The sequence below is a fragment of the Pristiophorus japonicus genome, chromosome 9 (assembly GCF_044704955.1).
Source record: "Pristiophorus japonicus isolate sPriJap1 chromosome 9, sPriJap1.hap1, whole genome shotgun sequence".
Taxonomy (NCBI): Eukaryota; Metazoa; Chordata; class Chondrichthyes; family Pristiophoridae; genus Pristiophorus; species Pristiophorus japonicus.
Window position 1 is genome coordinate 143030612 of NC_091985.1, and position 17643 is coordinate 143048254.

At 42.9% G+C, this 17643-nt stretch overlaps 1 protein-coding gene across 2 annotated transcripts in view; it reads left to right on the forward strand.

The window, feature by feature from the left end:
- The window catches only part of ralgapa2 (Ral GTPase activating protein catalytic subunit alpha 2), a 468335-nt gene that overhangs the window by 132847 nt on the left and 317845 nt on the right, over positions 1–17643 (forward strand). For both annotated transcript variants that reach the window (XM_070889893.1, XM_070889894.1), the window contains 4 exons: positions 386–494; positions 8769–8879; positions 9019–9087; positions 9187–9324. In XM_070889893.1, coding sequence (XP_070745994.1) covers positions 386–494; positions 8769–8879; positions 9019–9087; positions 9187–9324 — 427 coding nt within the window. The remainder of the gene's footprint in view (positions 1–385; positions 495–8768; positions 8880–9018; positions 9088–9186; positions 9325–17643) is intronic.

Here is a 17643-nt window from a genome sequence, read left to right on the forward strand (position 1 = left end):
TTCGCTGGGCAAGAGATGGGCAAATAGTCCAATCTCTCCCGCGTGAATGTCCTTCTCCCTGGGATGCGGAGAATCTGTCAAGAGAAATCTTGACAGATTGGAAAAGCTGGTTTTCGGCGCATGCGCATTGCGTTCTGAAAACCGGCTTTTGCGAAGCCTCACCGGATCCATGCACACTTTGTACAGACCCGGTGAGGCTGGAATTTTCAGCATACCGTCGCCAGATTTCACTTGTCCCTCCTAGTTGCTGAATCAGCCCACTCATTCTTTTGGCTGCATGAGGTGAGTGGCCCAAGAAGACCAGAAGTGGAGAGAAAAAACATCAATATACCCTCAAAAGAAAAAAATCAATCTAGTCTGATATACTTTTCTTGATTTTATTTAGATGTATAGCGATGTGTAGTCTTGGAATCTGGATTAGTGAAGAACTGGTGCAGTGCACAAACCACGCTCAGGTCCAAGATGCACTGAATGTGTTAGGTGTAACACTTAAGGTAATAACTAATTCTGTCTGGTATGACTTGCTTATTTTAAAGTCCAAAAACAGGAATGAACTAACATAACCAAAATAAATGACCTTTTTTTTCTGTTGCCAATGTATGATATTTTGTAATATGGATTAAAATACAATTTTGCCCTTAGGAATAAGTCAATATTGGAGAAAAGAAAAGTGTGTATTTTTTAAACAGTATTGCAAAGCAATATTTGTAATATCTATTCCCAAATATTTTTCTGCTCTTGTGAAACAAATGTAGTTATATTGTATAGCAGCATTAAGTACATTTGATGATTATCAATTATTTTGATACGTTGGAAAATTGCTTCAAAAGTTAAAAAGGATGAATATTTAAGACAACAAAAGATACAAAAGTTATTTTTTCCAACCCAGCCGAACCCATTGCTGGTGGAATTCAGGTGAAAGGAATCAGGAATTTGGGTAGCCAGCACTCGAATCCCCACTGAATCTTGTTGCAAGGTACACCTACGTATTTCATCCCCACTCATTTTGAGCAGAAGCATAATTAAGCATGTATGCAGCTTGGAAAGTCCTTTTTCTGATGTTTGCAGACAACAGAAAATGTTAAGAAATGTAAAATAAAATAACCTGACTTATCAAAAATGAAACACTAAAGAACAGTTGAATAAAACCAAAGCATAGAATTAAAAAATGGCAATTTCAACTAAAATAAGCTAATACCCACTCTCATACCATCTGATCTCCAATCTCCCTTTCCTCACTAAAGTCCTAGAACATTACGCCTCCCAAATCTGTGCCCATCTTTCCCGCAACTCCATGCAGTTTCTACTATTGAGCATGCATGTAGTCCTGTGTTGTAGCTTCACCAGGTTGGTACCTCATTTTCAGGTATGCTTGGTGCTGCTCCTGGCATGCTCTTCTACATTCTTCATTGAATCAGGGTTGGTCGCCTCGCAAAGTGTAGACAAATGAGCTGAATTTCAGAGGTGAAGGAACAGAGACTGCCCTTGACATCAAGGAAGCATTCAACCGAATGTGGCACCAAGGAGCCGTGTAAAACTGAAATAAATGGTGGGGGAAATTTCTTCAGTGAGTTGAGTCAAAGGAAAATAGTTGTGGTTGTTTGAGGTCAATCTTCTCAGCCCAATACATTACTGTAGGAGTTTCTCAGGGCAGCGTCCTAGGTCTAGCTATCATCAGCTGCTTCATCAATAATTTTCCCTCCATTGTAAGGTCAGAAGTGGGGCTGTTCGCTGATAATATTCAATTCCATTTGCAATTCCTCAGATAATGAAGTAATCCATGCCCAAATACAGTAGGAACTGGACAACACCCAGGCTTGGGCTGATGTAGGCAAGTAACATTCGCGCCACACAATAGCTATGACCTCCTATAAGAAAGGAGAGTCTAACCACCTCCCCATGATATTCAATGGAATTACCATTGCCGAATCCCCCAACATCAACATCCTAGGAGTCGTCATTGACCAGAAACTCAACTGGACCAGCCACAGAAATACCGTGAACAGGTCAGAGACTGGGTATTCTGTGGAGAGTAGATCCTGACTACCTAAATTCTCTCCACCACCTGTAAGCCACAAGTTAGGAGTATGATGAAATACTCTCCACTTTCCTGGATGATGCAACTGCAACAACACTTAAGAAGCTTGACACCATCCAGGACATAGCATCTTGCCGAATTGGCACCTTCTCAAGGGCATTTAGGGATGGACAGTAAATGCTGGCCTTGCTAGCTTTGCCCAGATCCCAAGAATTAATTTAAAACATTTTTTAAAATCTCTCAATCAGATTTCCAGACCTGCCATAGCCATAATTAAAGTCACAAATGCCTACTCTGTGACTGACCATGGTGACCTGCTCAGTATCTTTGGGCCTTTGACATGGTCGACCATACTATACTCTTCCAATGCCTCTCCTCTGTTGTCCAGCTCAGTGGTCCTACTTTTGCTTGGTTCCACTCTTGATGATCAAATAATAGCCAACATCTCCAACAATGGCTTCTCTTCCCATCCCTGCACCATTACCTCTGGAGTTCTCCAGGAATCTATCCTTGGCCCCCTCCTCATGCTGTTCCTTGGCGACATCCGAAGAACATAAGAATTAGGAACAGGAGTAGGCCATCTAGCCTCTCGAGCCTGCTCCGCCATTCAACAAGATCATGGCTGATATGGCCCTGGACTCAGCTCCACTTACCCGCCCGCTCCCCGTAACCCTTAATTCCCTTATTGGTTAAAAATCTATCTATCTGTGATTTGAATACATTCAATGAGCTAGCCTCAACTGCTTCCTTGGGCAGAGAATTCCACAGATTCACAACCCTCTGGGAGAAGAAATTCCTTCTCAACTCGGTTTTAAATTGGCTCCCCCGTATTTTGAGGCTGTGCCCCCTAGTTCTAGTCTCCCCGACCAGTGGAAACAACCTCTCTGCCTCTATCTTGTCTATCCCTTTCATTATTTTAAATGTTTCTATAAGATCACCCCTCATCCTTCTGAACTCCAATGAGTAAAGACCCAGTCTACTCAATCTATCATCATAAGGTAACCCCCTCATCTCCGGAATCAGCCGTGTGAATCGTCTCTGTACCCCCTCCAAAGCTAGTATATCCTTCCTTAAGTAAGGTGACCAAAACTGCACACAGTACTCCAGGTGCGGCCTCACTAATACCCTATACAGTTGCAGCAGAACCTCCCTGCTTTTGTACTCCATCCCTCTCGCAATGAAGGCCAACATTCCATTCGCCTTCCTGATTACCTGCTGCACCTGCAAACTAACTTTTTGGGATTCATGCACAAGGACTCCCAGGTCCCTCTGCACTGCAGCATGTTGTAATTTCTTCCCATTCAAATAATATTCCCTTTTACTGTTTTTTTTTCCAAGCTGTGTGTCAGCTTCCTTATGTATTTAGATGACATCCAGCTCTAACTCTCCACCACCTGTCTTGACCCATTCACTGCCTCTGTGCTGTCAGACTGCTTGTCAGACAGGGAAATTTCCTCACTTAAACACTGGGAGGACTGAAGTCATCGCCTTCTGCCCTTGCCACAAACTCTGTATTCTGGCCACTGATTACATTCCCCTTCAATGCCACTGTCTTATGTTGAAAGACATGGTTTGCAACCTTGGTATCCTGCTGGACCCGATGCTTCGTAGCCCATATCCTCCTCTTCACAAAGTCTGCCTACATCCACCTTCATAACATCACATGCCCTCCGCACCTCCACCCCTGCCTATCTGCTGCTGAAACTATCATCCATGCCTTTGTAACCTCCAGACTTGACTAATCCAAAGTTCTCCTAGTTCGCCTCACATCTCCATGCTGTCTAAACCTCAGTTCATCCAAATCTCTGCTACCTGTATCTTATCCCGCACCAAGACCAGCTCACCCATCACTCCTGTCTTTGCTGATCTACATTGGCTTCCAATGCCTTCAATTTGAAAAATTCTCATCCTCGAGTTTAAATCTCCTCATTAGCTTGCCCACCCCTATTTGCGTAACCTCCGCCAGTCCTATAACAGAATGCTCCTTTCCGCTAATTGGCCTCTTTTGCATCCCCCTCCCTTTGCTTCACCATTGGTTGCTGAACCTTCAACCATCTAAGCACCACACTCTAGAATTCTCTTGCGAAACCCCTCAGCTTCTCCACCTTCCTCTCCTTTTTTAAGAGCTCCCTTAAAGCCAACCTCTTTCACCAAGCTTTTGATTACTTCATCAAATGTCTTGTCCTTTGGCTCGGCATCTATTTTGTTTGATCATGCCTTTGTGAAGCCTTTTGGGATGTTTTTCTACATTAAATGCATTTTATAAAAGCAAGTTGTTGTTGTTGTAAAGAAAAGCACCATGCAATAAACAAGATAGGAATAGAGTCAAGAAACATGAGAAAAATAAGTAAAATATTTACAACAAATTCTATTTTCATTGGGCTCAAATTTCCCCAGTATTTTTTTTTGAGCAGGCCGCTTTTTTTGGTCTAAGTTTTAAAAAAAAAAAGTTTCCCTGATCACTTTGCACTAGCATAACTCGGTAACGATTTTTTTAGGTAAGTTTTTTTTTCAGCCAAAGGGGGCATAACCTGCCACCTGCGCCAATTCTGACCATTTAGAGAAATTTGGCCAGCTGAGAGTTATTCGAGTTCTTCTTACGCCAGCATATATGGCCTCTGCAGAAAAACCTCTGGAGAGTTAAGGAAATCGACACAGGTAAGAAAATCAGCGCAGCTAAGTGTAGCAGATGCCCAGACATCAGCAGCAGGAGGGATAAGAGAGAGGGGGTGCAGGGGGCGGGGAAGCTTTTCAGGTATAGTTAGGTGCGGGGACCTGGAGGGAGGAGGCCATTTGGCCTGGGATAGGGGCGGGGGAGCGAACCGGGAAGCCACTCGGCTAGGGGTGGGGGAGCGGAAAGGCACTAGGGGTGGGCGAGGGAGCTGACTGGGAGGCCCTTTGGCTAAAGCGGAGGGCTGGGTAGCGGAGCGGCAGGTCGCTTGGTTGGGGGAGCGGAGCGGCAGGTCGCTTGGTTGGAGGAGCGGAACAGCAGGTCGCTTGGTTGGGGGAGCGGAGCGGCGGGTTGGGGGAGCGGAGCGGCAGGTCGCTTGGGGTTGGGGGAGCGGAGCGGCAGGTCGCTTGGGGTTGGGGGAGTGGAGCGGCAGGTCGCTTGGGGTTGGGGGAGTGGAGCGGCAGGTCGCTTGGGGTTCGGGGAGCGGAGCGGCAGGTCGCTTGGGGTTGGGGGAGCGGAACGGCAGGCCGCTTGGTTGGGGGAGCGCAGCGGCAGGTCGCTTGGTTGGGGGAGCGGAACAGCAGGTCGCTTGGTTGGGGGAGCGGAGCGGCGGGTTGGGGGAGCGGAGCGGCAGGTCGCTTGGGGTTGGGGGAGCGGAGCGGCAGGTCGCTTGGGGTTGGGGGAGTGGAGCGGCAGGTCGCTTGGTTGGGGGAGCGGAGCGGCAGGTCGCTTGGGGTTGGGGGAGCGGAGCGGCAGGTCGCTTGGTTGGGGGAGCGGAGCGGCAGGTCGCTTGGGGTTGGGGGAGTGGAGCGGCAGGTCGCTTGGGGTTGGGGGAGTGGAGCGGCAGGTCGCTTGGGGTTGGGGGAGCGGAACGGCAGGCCGCTTGGTTGGGGGAGCGGAACGGCAGGCCGCTTGGTTGGGGGAGCGGAACGGCAGGCCGCTTGGTTGGGGGAGCGGAACGGCAGGTCCCTTGGTTGGGGGAGCGGAACGGCAGGTCGCTTGGTTGGGGGAGCGGAACGGCAGGCCGCTTGGTTGGGGGAGCGGAACGGCAGGCCGCTTGGTTGGGGGAGCGGAACGGCAGGCCGCTTGGTTGGGGGAGCGGAACGGCAGGCCGCTTGGTTGGGGGAGCGGAACGGCAGGCCGCTTGGTTGGGGGAGCGGAACGGCAGGTCCCTTGGTTGGGGGAATGGAGCGGCAGGTCGCTTGGTTGGTGGAGGGGGTTGCGGACCAGTAGGTCACTTGTCCAGGGCTAGGGGTGGGGGAAGCAGACCGGGAGGCCCTTTGGCCTGTGATGAGGGCAGGAATTGGCACCAGCATTGGGGGGGGTTAATAATTGGAGGCAAGTTGCTGCAATGTATTTTAATGTGTTGTGAGCTGGCTGTATATTTCACTTTGCAGCCTCAACTAGCCTCGGCACGCATTGTGTCCCTGGTTACCGTATCAATCCAATCTTTTTGGCGCAGATCAAGGCTCCACGCCCAAAACAAGTTAGGCTGCACCAAAATGTAGAAATCAAACGGGGAAACTTAGAACATTGTTTTTTGGTGTACTTGGGCCCTGAAGAAACAGGCGTAACTCTTCAAGTACAGGGGAAAAAAAAGCTTTGGGGAAAATTGAGCCCATTGAGTCATTTTTTTTGCGTGACATACCACAGGACCTCCATTAGTTTAAAAAAAACACATTAGTTACACCATTGTTGTAAAAAGACGGTTGGATTGAAATGTTAATTTTTTTTGTTGCTTAGCATTTAAAAGGAATGACCAGCTCAGAGAAGGATAAGATAACTCAGGTACACTACCGATGTTCACAGGATGCAGTTTCTTCAGATGTGCCTATTAATAAATGTTGACACTCATGAAAGAGCACTTGATATTTATAAACTGTAGGCATGTTTTCTTCTAATTAGCAGGGACAAAGCGTTAAACAGCTTTAAGTTGAATCTGCATTTCTACAATGAAATTAGAACTTGTTTTTTTTATCATTTCAAATGCAAATTATTTTCATATCCATATTAGTATACAGTTTTATATTTTGTTGGTATAGAGAAAATCTGTTCACCAACCATATTTGGTTCCCGCTAGTTAACATTAGAAAGGTGAAGAGTTATTTTAATATTTTTGTGGTTTAAAGAAGTATTTGTATGACTGCTTGCTTGCGGTAAACACAATAGGAAACGGTTCAGAATGTCTATGTTACTATGTGTGCCTTATCTGACATTTCAGTTCCAGTGTCATGCTAAATTAGAAGTGCTTTTTTAGCTTGTAATGATAAAATACAATGAACATTTAAAAAAATGTTTTAAGAGCATGCAAAATAGGAGCAGGAGTAGGCCAGATGGCACTTCGAGCCTGCTCCATCATTCATTAAGATCATGGCTGATCTTCTACCTCAACTCCACTTTCCCACCCCATCCCCATATCCATAATTAAGATCAATTGGTAGATAGTCTTGAGACTGATGAACAGTGTTACCAGAGGTTAGTATTCCTTGTGTTTGCGATCTTCAACTCTCTAGATTGTGGGACATCAAGAAATGACATAACTGTATACATAACTTTGTTTTTTCTGCACTTGTAAAATATAAAAGCTGAGTTTTTAATAAAGCAAATATCTATGTTATAACCATTAAGCTTTATTATTTTTGCTATAATTGTATAATGGTTGTGCTGACTTTCTTTGTTATGGAGGTGCAACTTCTATTAGCCTCCTTGAGCTACTGGCTGACTGGACAGAAAGCAGCCATGTGCAAGACAGCAGATATCAAATTGTTGCAGTTGAAAATTGGCTCTTCTTCATAGACTTAACCTACCGTTGTGCAGAGGGAGAATTCTTTCATTGTGAAGTGCAGTTTCTTTGCTTTACATTAGGGTGTTCTGAGAAGCTGACAGTATGTAGGAATCAATACACGAAGACAGACACAGAATTGTAATAACCCTTGATGCTTGAGAATGGCATACATATAATGCCCATCTCCGGTCAGCTAAGCATCAGTCATGATGAATTTTAAACTGTGGTTATTTGTAAAGCCATTTTCTTTCTGAGAATATTAATTTAGTTGATGTAGTAGGTTTGTTCCTTATCAGGCAAGGTAAATGAAATTATGAGTTGGCATGCATGTAAACAACGGCCCAGAAATTCCTCTCGAGGTCTTCCTGCGGGCAAAGCACTAAAGAATGGACAGAAAATGAGGACTTACCTGAAGCTGCTAGGCCCGCTCGAGATCCTGATCCGGAGGCCTCTTGTGACTGCGCGTTGCAGCGCATTCAGGTTGGGACGTCTGCAGGAGTCACGTGGGCCTGGACACCCAATCAGAGGTAAGTATTTTCTCTTTCATAGTAATAGGAGATTTGTATGTCCGAAACTGCTATTACTATGAATGAGAAACACCCCAAAACACACAAACGCTACATAAAACATTTTTTTTAAAAAAGCCTCAAATAAATACAATAATAGAAATTAAAGTTGTTAGAAATGATTTTTAAAGAAAAAAAATTCCTGATTTTTTTTTTTAAAGTTTTAATTCTGGTTAAAAATAAATGTGATGTTTTGAACAGGGTTTTTAAAAATAATGTGTGTTTTATAACTCTTACGCCTGTAAAAGTAGGCTATGCGCTTGCTTTTATCAAGCGCAAGAGTTTTGAGGACATTTGCCGGGCAAGATATGGGTAAATCCCACAATCTTGCCCGTGCAAATGTCCTCGCTCCCGATCTGTCTAGGATCTCTCAAGCTCCAACTTGACAGATCGGAAAAACCGGTTTTCAACGCATGTGTATTGCATGCTGAAAACTGGGTTTGCCGATGCCTTCCCGGGTCTGTAGAAGCTTCGTACGGGCCCGGGATGTCGGAATTTCTGGGCCAATGTATTATTTTTATATGCTTACATTCCATTGTGAAATTAGTCTTAACTGTTGATGAACTTCACAAGCTAGCTCACCTTACTTAACCCTAAACTAATTTTGTTTCAGTGGACATGTCAAGGTTAGATTGTAGTAATCATTGGACTATTTGTATAATATACAGTTGTGGTATATATTTTCACTGACTTGTGGTTTGTCTCCAGTTTTCCAACAAAGTAGTTGCTGAAGTGGCTTGTGACATGCTTAAGCTGTTGGTTACTCATATGGAAAGGCTTAAGAAGTATGAATCCCAGCTCCCCAAGAAAATTGCTGAGGTAAATCACTTCCTTTCAAGCTTGTTTGAGGCTATGTAAATCATGCTATCCTTCTGTATCAGTGAAATTGCTGAAAATGAGTTGAACATGCATGTATTGTGTGTGCTTTAATAAAACTGAACAATATTTTTAAATACAGATCCTTGTGGCCACTATTGCATTTCTCCTGCCAAGTGCAGAACATTCTTCTGTCGATGCAGATAAAAGGGTGAGCATGAAGGTTGTGTGTTGCTACTTTTCAGTTGCATGGCAATGCTTTAGAGTGAAACTAATGCACAGCACTGCATTATATTTTCTTCCTTTTTAGTTAATAGTATCTCTATTGCTCTGCCTTTTGGATTGGTGCATGGCAATGTCTGTGGATGCCCTATTGGAACCTATTAGTGCAACTTTGATGGAAGACCAAATGGCACGCAAAGCACCTTTACTAGACTATATCTACAGGGTATGTATATCTTTATTGTCTAATTGAAATAGGTTAGAACTTTTACTACTGCAGGCCCATTTATGTGCACTAGCAAAAGTGTGAGATTATTGAATGATGACAAATTCATATTGTATATGTTGCTAATGAAACCCTGTAGTAATAAATTATCCTCAACAAATTACTTGACTTGATCACATGCACCATCTTCTTGGTTTGTTTAAGGTGTAATTATAGTGTTATTTTTGAAAATGTAAAAATAGTGGAAGTGTAATTTCTTAGTTACACCTAATCTGACTGAATAGGAGCAGTATTGAACCTCCTTATGAAAGCTGCCTTAAATCTGTTGAATTAGATAACGTCTGTGGTATCACTCCAGAGCAGCACCCAGCCCAGTCAGATTTTAAAAACTGCTCAAGTTGTTCACTGGATCGATCACTTGGACACTTTGTGAACTTCAGCATGGTCCTTTTTTAATATTTTGAAATAATGGTGTGCCATACATTGAAAATTTATTGTCTGGGGCGCAGAGCTCAGCACATGCATTTGAGCGCTCCTAGTCGAGAGTAAAATTTGGATGTTGCCAGTTACAAAATTATTCTGTAGTTACTTATTGCAGACCAACAACACAGCATAATTGACATCTTAAACGGAAGCAAAGTTTATTACAATATTAAAATATTAGACATAGTAGAATCGTAATAGCTTGTTGCAGGTATGACCCATTGTTTGTGTTATAAAGCCTGATATGATTCACTACTTTCTTGTATTAAGCTTCAGCATTGAAATGAGGGGAATGGTTACAATCTTGTGACAGAGTTGGTCTATGACTGTTAAACTAGTAATGCAATATCAAAAATTTAAATTTATCATATTCAAAAACCTAATGGCATTACTTATCGTTCTGCCTTTTTTAGATTTTAGTTTAGACTGTAGCCCAGACAGGGAAGCAGTCTTAAGGCTAAAGTGAGCATAGGCAGACTTTATTAGCAATGGACAAGCTTGATAAGTACAAATAAACTTCCCTTGATTTGGAACTCCACAGAATGAATGCTGCTCAGAGTCCACAGGGATAAGGAATGTGGGAAATGGAAATGTTTTAACCGCATCAGGATGCTTTGTATTTGATATGTAGTATTTGCACTGCATTGGATGCTTGCATTGTGTGTGACATTTTCAGCGCAAGAAATATTTGCATCTTTCTGTTCTCAAAACTGCTTAATTGTGTTCCTTTTACTAGCATTTTCATTTCTAACATTAAATGAATACTTGCATATCCACATAAAATGGAAACTAATTGGATAATTCAAGCCCTTGGATGTGACCATTTTTGTCCGTAAATAGCCTTGATAAAACGGTGCTATGTGAGGTTTTGGAATGTTGGCTTTGACTTGTGAATCCATATGAGTGCTCATCCTGTAGCAAAGGGAATTACTATAATAAAACTGCTGCTGTCAAATACGGCCTGTGTTTTATATTTGTAGGTGTCAAAAGTGCATATCTTAACAAGATGAGAGTTGTTGACCTGTAGAACAGTATATTACAAATGATACCTCATACTAGCGATGTTTCCTGCAGCAGTTCAATATGTGAAGTTTTACCAGGATATGCGGTTTTAGCCAATGTTATTATCTAAAATGTAGAAATATAAATTGCTGTTCAATTTCAAGCAGATTATATCATTAAAAATTGAAGCACTCATCTATTGTAGAATAGTTCAGACAAGATGGAGTTGGAATTCAACTACAGCAGGGGGTCAAAATGGGCAGCAAGGAATCAGCCGTCTGTAATATATCCCTTCCCATTCTCCTTTCCATTGTAAGGTTATGTGAGGGCTTGGCATGCGTAAGTGGGAAATGTTGAACAAGCCAGGCAATCGTGGAATAAAAACAGAAAATGCTGGAAATACTCAGCAGAAACTTCAACCTGTTTCTGTGAAGAGAGAAACAGAGTTAACGTTTTAGGTTGGTGACCTTTCATCAGAACTGGAAATGTAAGCGATATAATAGGTTTTAAGCAAGTACAGAGGCGGGTAAGTGGGGTTGAGGGGAGGAGAGGAAAGAACAGCACGGAAGATCTGTGATGGGGTGGGAGAGCAGGAGTGATTAAATGAACAACAGAATCATTACCATCACCTGCTGTCTGAAAAATGGGAGCAGTTACTGTCGGATAGTCCTACCTTGCCACCTTATAACGTGTTGTTTTCTATTGCAACTCCTCCCAAGTGCTGTAGACTCTGTAGACAGCCTTGAGCCTTGCCGCCACCTCCTACTTGGTATTGTGCACCTTGTGGGGGAATACCTGGAGTGGTTTTAAAAAAAATAAGGGCAACCCTTATCACAGCAGCATGTCCACTTTGTCAACTATCAAATAGGGGTTGTTCGTGTGCTGTGCCATTCCACCACTTGCCCACAAACTCTGTTTCGTGCCTCTGCATTGGTTTGCCTTCCTTTACTTTTGGTTTGTCACTTCTTTCTTCCCATTCAGCCATTGAAAAGGTTGACAAATATTTAAACATTAATTTGAAACTTTCTAATCAAGAAATTTTGCCCATCTATGCAGCCTTTTAAATCCTCTCAGCAGCCCTTTAAGGGCCGATGTGTGCAGTGAGCATAATCAATTTATTTAAATTGGTGGACTTTGGAGACTGAGTTGAGATCAGCTCTCCTACTCACTGCATACAATATGTGCAATGTGGTCCCACCAGCACAACAGGATCACATAACCAGCCCCACTAAACAAATTGGTGTGAGAAGTTCCCGATTCCCGACCAATGTTCAGTTTAAATAGAGCACAGACAACAAAGAAAATCATATTGAATATGTACTGGTGCTGAACAAGTATACTCCAAAATGCTAAGAAATATTACTGTATTTAAAGGAGCAATTTTAATTCATATTAGTAGTAGAATCACGAGCGTCAAAATGTTACCACCAAAACTCAAGACAGTTAAAATTCTTTTTATAAAAAATATATATATTTGAAGCAGAGCAATACTCCTGCTGGCAGCTCTATTTTTAATTTTGGTCTGTTGGACTGCAACTATACATTGCCACTTACCTCACCCATTTCACTGGCTTTCCATGAGTAATAAATGCAATAGCTTCACTAACCCCTTAATCACTAGTTGATTTGGAAGAGATCTGTTAAGACAATTCTTCATTTTTTCTTCTTCAAATTTATCTTTAAGTACCTTTTTGAAGGGATAAGATTGTGTTCACATTTGAAGTAATGCAGAATTTACAGTTCTATCAATAAAGATTTTTTTGAAAAAAATGTGATGGCATACTAATGTATACTTATATCAATGAGAGCCCAGGACCCACAATTGGTGGTGATATTCCATTGATAGGAGCCTGTAAGATGAGATGAGTTACAAAGACCACTTTAATAGTATGAACAGGTTACTCCATTAGGTATACCTCAACTAAGTGAAGAATAGTTACAATTGTTTTGACCCCTAGTAACCAAGTCTCACGAATGTAGGTGCTTTGATTTATCAATATGCTATTAAAAATCTTACTTGTTATCATGATATTTGCTCATGCTGTTGTCAACATTTACCCTTGTAAATGGCTGTGTCAATATTCCCATTCAGTTTTGCTTTGTCAGCTGTCACAGTGCAGTCGAAAACTTTGGGCACTAAACGGCTCTGTGGGACAAGTTTCTCTCCCAACTCTATTACCATATTGTACACAAAATAAAATTATATTCATCAATTGATCATGAGCAGAACTAAGGGCATTTTCTAGTAAATGTTTTAGTTGAAATTGTGCAACTTAAAGGAATTTATTTTTGTTGCTGTATTTGGTTCTTTCACATGCAGATAATTAATCTTCAGGCAAGGAAGTAAAAAATGTGGATTAACATACTGAGAAACAGCACAATGTTGGTCAAAGCATTGCTTCCTACTATGAAAACATCAAATAAGATCCCCAAAAAACGCAGGAGGTGTTATGAACTGTGATGCACTGCTTGAAAGGGAGGTGGAAGCAGATTCAATAGTAACTTTCAAAAGGGAATTGGATTAATACTTTGTCAGAAACAACGGGCTCAAATTTCCCCAGGAGTTGCCCCGCATTTTTTTGGAGCAAGTAGCTTTTTTTGGAGTAACTTAAAAATCGCAAATTTCCCCATTTAACTTGCTCCAGTGTAAGTCAGTTAGGTCTTTTTTTTGTTTCGTTTTTTTTCTCCAAAAGGGGGCGTGACCAGCCACGTACACCTGTTTTGGTCATAGAAGCAAATTTGGACAGCTAAAAGTTACTCCAAACTAACTTAGGCCAGTGTATGTGGCCACTTTTGTAGGCACAGAAAAACCTTACCTACATTTAAGAAATCAGCGCAGGTAGCCAGAGATTGGGAGTGGGGGCGGGGGGGCGAAGAAGGTGAGTTAGAGGATTCTAAAGCACTAAACACCTTCACAGCATCAGCACAACATCAAAACAACTTCATCACAATATCTTCACGACATCATCAAAAATAAATGAAAGATAAATCAACTACTAAAAATAGAGCAGCCCTGCCTTGCCGACTGCAGAACGCAACGGCTAGCCCTTTGGCCAGGGCTAGGGGCAGCAAGCACGCATGACTGTAGTGGTGAGGGATGTGTGTTTTTTACAGTTGTTCCGAAATGTTGTATGGTGATGATGGAACATGATTCAGTTTTAATGCAAAAAATCTTTTATTGGCAAGTTTTCAATGCACTTCCACAACAACAAGCACAACAGCAAAGAAAGGCTGCATCCATCTCTCGCCCACAAATCGGGCAATGTGCACTTTCTCATAGGGGCAGTGATGGTGGTTGCTTGGGTCTAAAAGAGACTGATGTGGAGATTGCAGTGGGAATAGCATTTGATTGTCAGGCCTATGTGCCCTTATTGCAGCAGCTAGCTCCCTCATGGCCTCTGCCATCGTTTGCACTTCCTCTAACATGCCTGCCCTCAGTTCCCGTCTCAGTGCTGATATTTCTTCTGACAATGTCGCAACCTCATCACGCACCCCACTGACGATGGCCTCGAGTGATCGAGTAAGGGCATTGGTCTCCTCACCAAATGTCAGAACCTGATTAACATCTGATGAAGGCTGCATCTCAGGAGAGACTGGTCGGCTTCTCCTTCCCCTCGCCGTGGGTCTGCCGAGCGACATCCCTGCAGTGCGAGGCGGAGGCTGGGACGGTGGGTCCCTGGGTGTTCCAACCTGCATTCCACCTCCGCCACTGGGACCCGCAACCTTGGAAGGTGTGAAACCAAGGAATGTCGGCGCGGAGCTCGTGGAGGTGTCTGGCAAAGTGATGCCCTGTACCATCGACTGATCCATATCACGATCAGCATTCTCTCGTGAACGCAGATCCATGGACCCCTTCTCCCCACACCCGCCTTGGTCAGGAGCGGATGCATTTGGATCTTCTTGTTGATCTTCAGGATGTTCAGGATTATCTTCTTCTGCAAAATGCAACGGATCAGTCAAATGGTTAGCAGGAAAGGAGGGGGCCGAATGGGTGGAATGAGTAGTCTCACACGTAGCAGGCCAGTCAGCAGGTTAAATTGAAGGGCGACGATGCATTTTCATCATTGACCCTCACCCTCGCGTGTGGGCCCAGCTTGTGCAGAGCTGATTCTTTTTCTGCAGGTGCGACTCAGCAAGGCAGCAAACCTCTGTTCCAGTGGTGATAGTTGTTGCAGATTTGGCAGCCCTCCTCCTGTTCTAATTCTCTCCCTTTTGTTGTCGGCCAGTTTCTTCTGCAAAGATGAAAATATAATTTTTGCCACATGGTGAGCTTCTGATGGATGGGACATATACAGTTGATCACAGTAACAATTGCAATTCCATTTAAAACAAGATAATACTTACACTCACTACTTGACCAACGTCCTGCCATTTCTTTTTACACTGGCTTCCAGTTCTTGTGGTATTCACCCTTGCGGAGAAGTCTTCTGCAACTAGGTTCCAGCGTCTACTCATTTCTTTGGGTGGAACTTTTGTGGGACCACTCTTACTGATATCCAGCTCCTGCCATGTGTCCTTAATGACTAGTTTCTCCACTTCCTCATGCAAGAAGTTATTCTTCCTTGTTGCCTGCTCTTCCGTCATTGGTGTATCGGATTCATACTCTGGTAATGTTGAAAAAACACAGTTCTCATCTTGCATGCACCTATGCAGCACTCCTTTCCACCCCCTCAGCCACCCAAAAATCAATATTAACACCTTGCCTTCCAATATAGCCCACTGTCAATGCTGCTGATGCACTGAGGACGCTCTCTCTTTAAATGGCTGAGTGCCAAGGTTCCTGGCCCATTGTGCATGCGCGCACGCTTCAACGCGCATTGCGCACACGCACAAACGGACATGCGTCCCCCTGCTGGCACTCAAAGGCACGCTGAGCCCAAGCCCCCGCCCCCCCCCCCCCCCCAGCCGGCTGCGCTGAGCAAGCACGACTCAAGCTCCGCCCCCCCCCCCCCCCACAGGTTTTGCAGCACCACGCCACGGGTCCACAGAGATCCAGGAGCGGCCAAATTATCCCGGTAAGTTTTCGGCGCATTTTCTCCACCATGAAGTCGACGCACCACGTCTAACTACGCCGCTCTAAGCGGCTGGGGAAATTTGGGCCCAACATCTTTACAGCTATCTCTGGTCACTTTAAATAATCAGGTTCGAGTGCAAATTGTGTTTAATCAGAGGAAAATAACACATTAGCTATACAGCAAAATCATACGATTGTGACAAGTATCCGATTGGATAGACGGTTGACACACGAGCAATTTCTGAGCGGCTTCTCTTCCTTTTGTCTGGAGCTTCCTTTCGTCTAGAGCCTCCTTTCTCTTCCTCTGTTTGTGAGCCGCCTTCTCTCTCTCTCTCTCTCTCTCTCCCTCTGTCTGTGAGGACAAGCTCACGGGAGGTAATTTTTATTCTATTTTTAGGGATGGGCTTGAACCAGGATATTGACGAGACCTTTTGACTTATGGAGGTTCCCCTAAAATCTCAATACCCAACAGGACTTCACGTTCTTTGTCTTGATTCTCAAAACAAAGCCCGCCCTAAAGATGTCTCATGATCTGTCTACGTGTCTTTTCTTGTTTATACTTACTCAGGGTCCTTCCTTTGGAATCTGTTTTATCTCTCTCGTCCCTATCCTCTTGTGTATAATCAGTACAATGCCTAGTCTAGTACTCTTTCAACAAAGCTTTCTCACTTCAACTGGTCATTACCTCCTTTACGACGTATCAAACTGCCTTGTGTTTACGCTAACTTACCCCAACTCCTTCCATTATCTTCGCAAGCAGTTCTGTTAAGCTAACTTAATTTCCAACCTTAGCATTATACATAAAATACATAAACAAGGTTCAAGTCTTAACTTAGCAACAGGGAGATTGTATATAGTACACAATATTATACCCTCCGTAGGAAACCAAAACTTTAGCATTTCTAAGTATCTATCTAGTCTGAGGAGACTTTCCATATGCAATTCGAACATAGCTATTTAAACACAGCATTCTTCACGTCACAGCTTTAATCGCATAACCATATACATTTTTAACTATCTTTAGTTTCTAACAACTTGTAAAGGAAAAATCTGCAGGACTATGGGGAAAAAAAGCAGGCATGATGGGCTAAATGGCCTCCTTCTGTGCCGTACCATTCTATGATTCTATGACATCAAAGGCTACGCAGATGCACTGTTTCACAGTTCTCATGGTTAACTTGTGTTTAATATACTTTGTGTGATCAGCATTTTAATTTATAGAAGCTTGCATATTATTTGCTGTTAAATTGTATTAGCTTCTTTGCTTCAATTACAATTTTTTGCTATTATTAAATGACTTTAATTTACTGAGCTTCGAGCCAATGTGTGTAATCTTGCACCGTCATGGTGTTTTATCATTTTTGCTATGAAAAATTATCTTTTGTAATCGTAAGTGAAGAGTTTTAATTAATCTGAAGTGTGAGAAATTGTCAGTTGGTGTCATTTTATCTCTGAAAATCAAATTACATTTATATAACATTTTAGGTAATCTCTGTCAGTGAGTAAAAACTAATCACACTTTCTCATTTTACTCCTAGTTAGCAACATGTAGGACATAGTTCAGCTACTTACACTTATATTTAGTATCAAAAACATTGTGAGAGTCAACAAAACCTAATAGAATTTTTTGTTCTCCAAATAGAACTTTAAAATCGCTTTTCAAAACATTTCCTAAGATAATCCTTTGTAAAATGTTGTTTTCTACAAACTGCAGTGCATCTCATGGTTATGGCAGTATATCTCTCCTGCAGGGCGCATCAAAATAAGCATTTGCTACTTCCAGATCCAACAGAAAAACAATTGCTTTAGCAATATTCTTA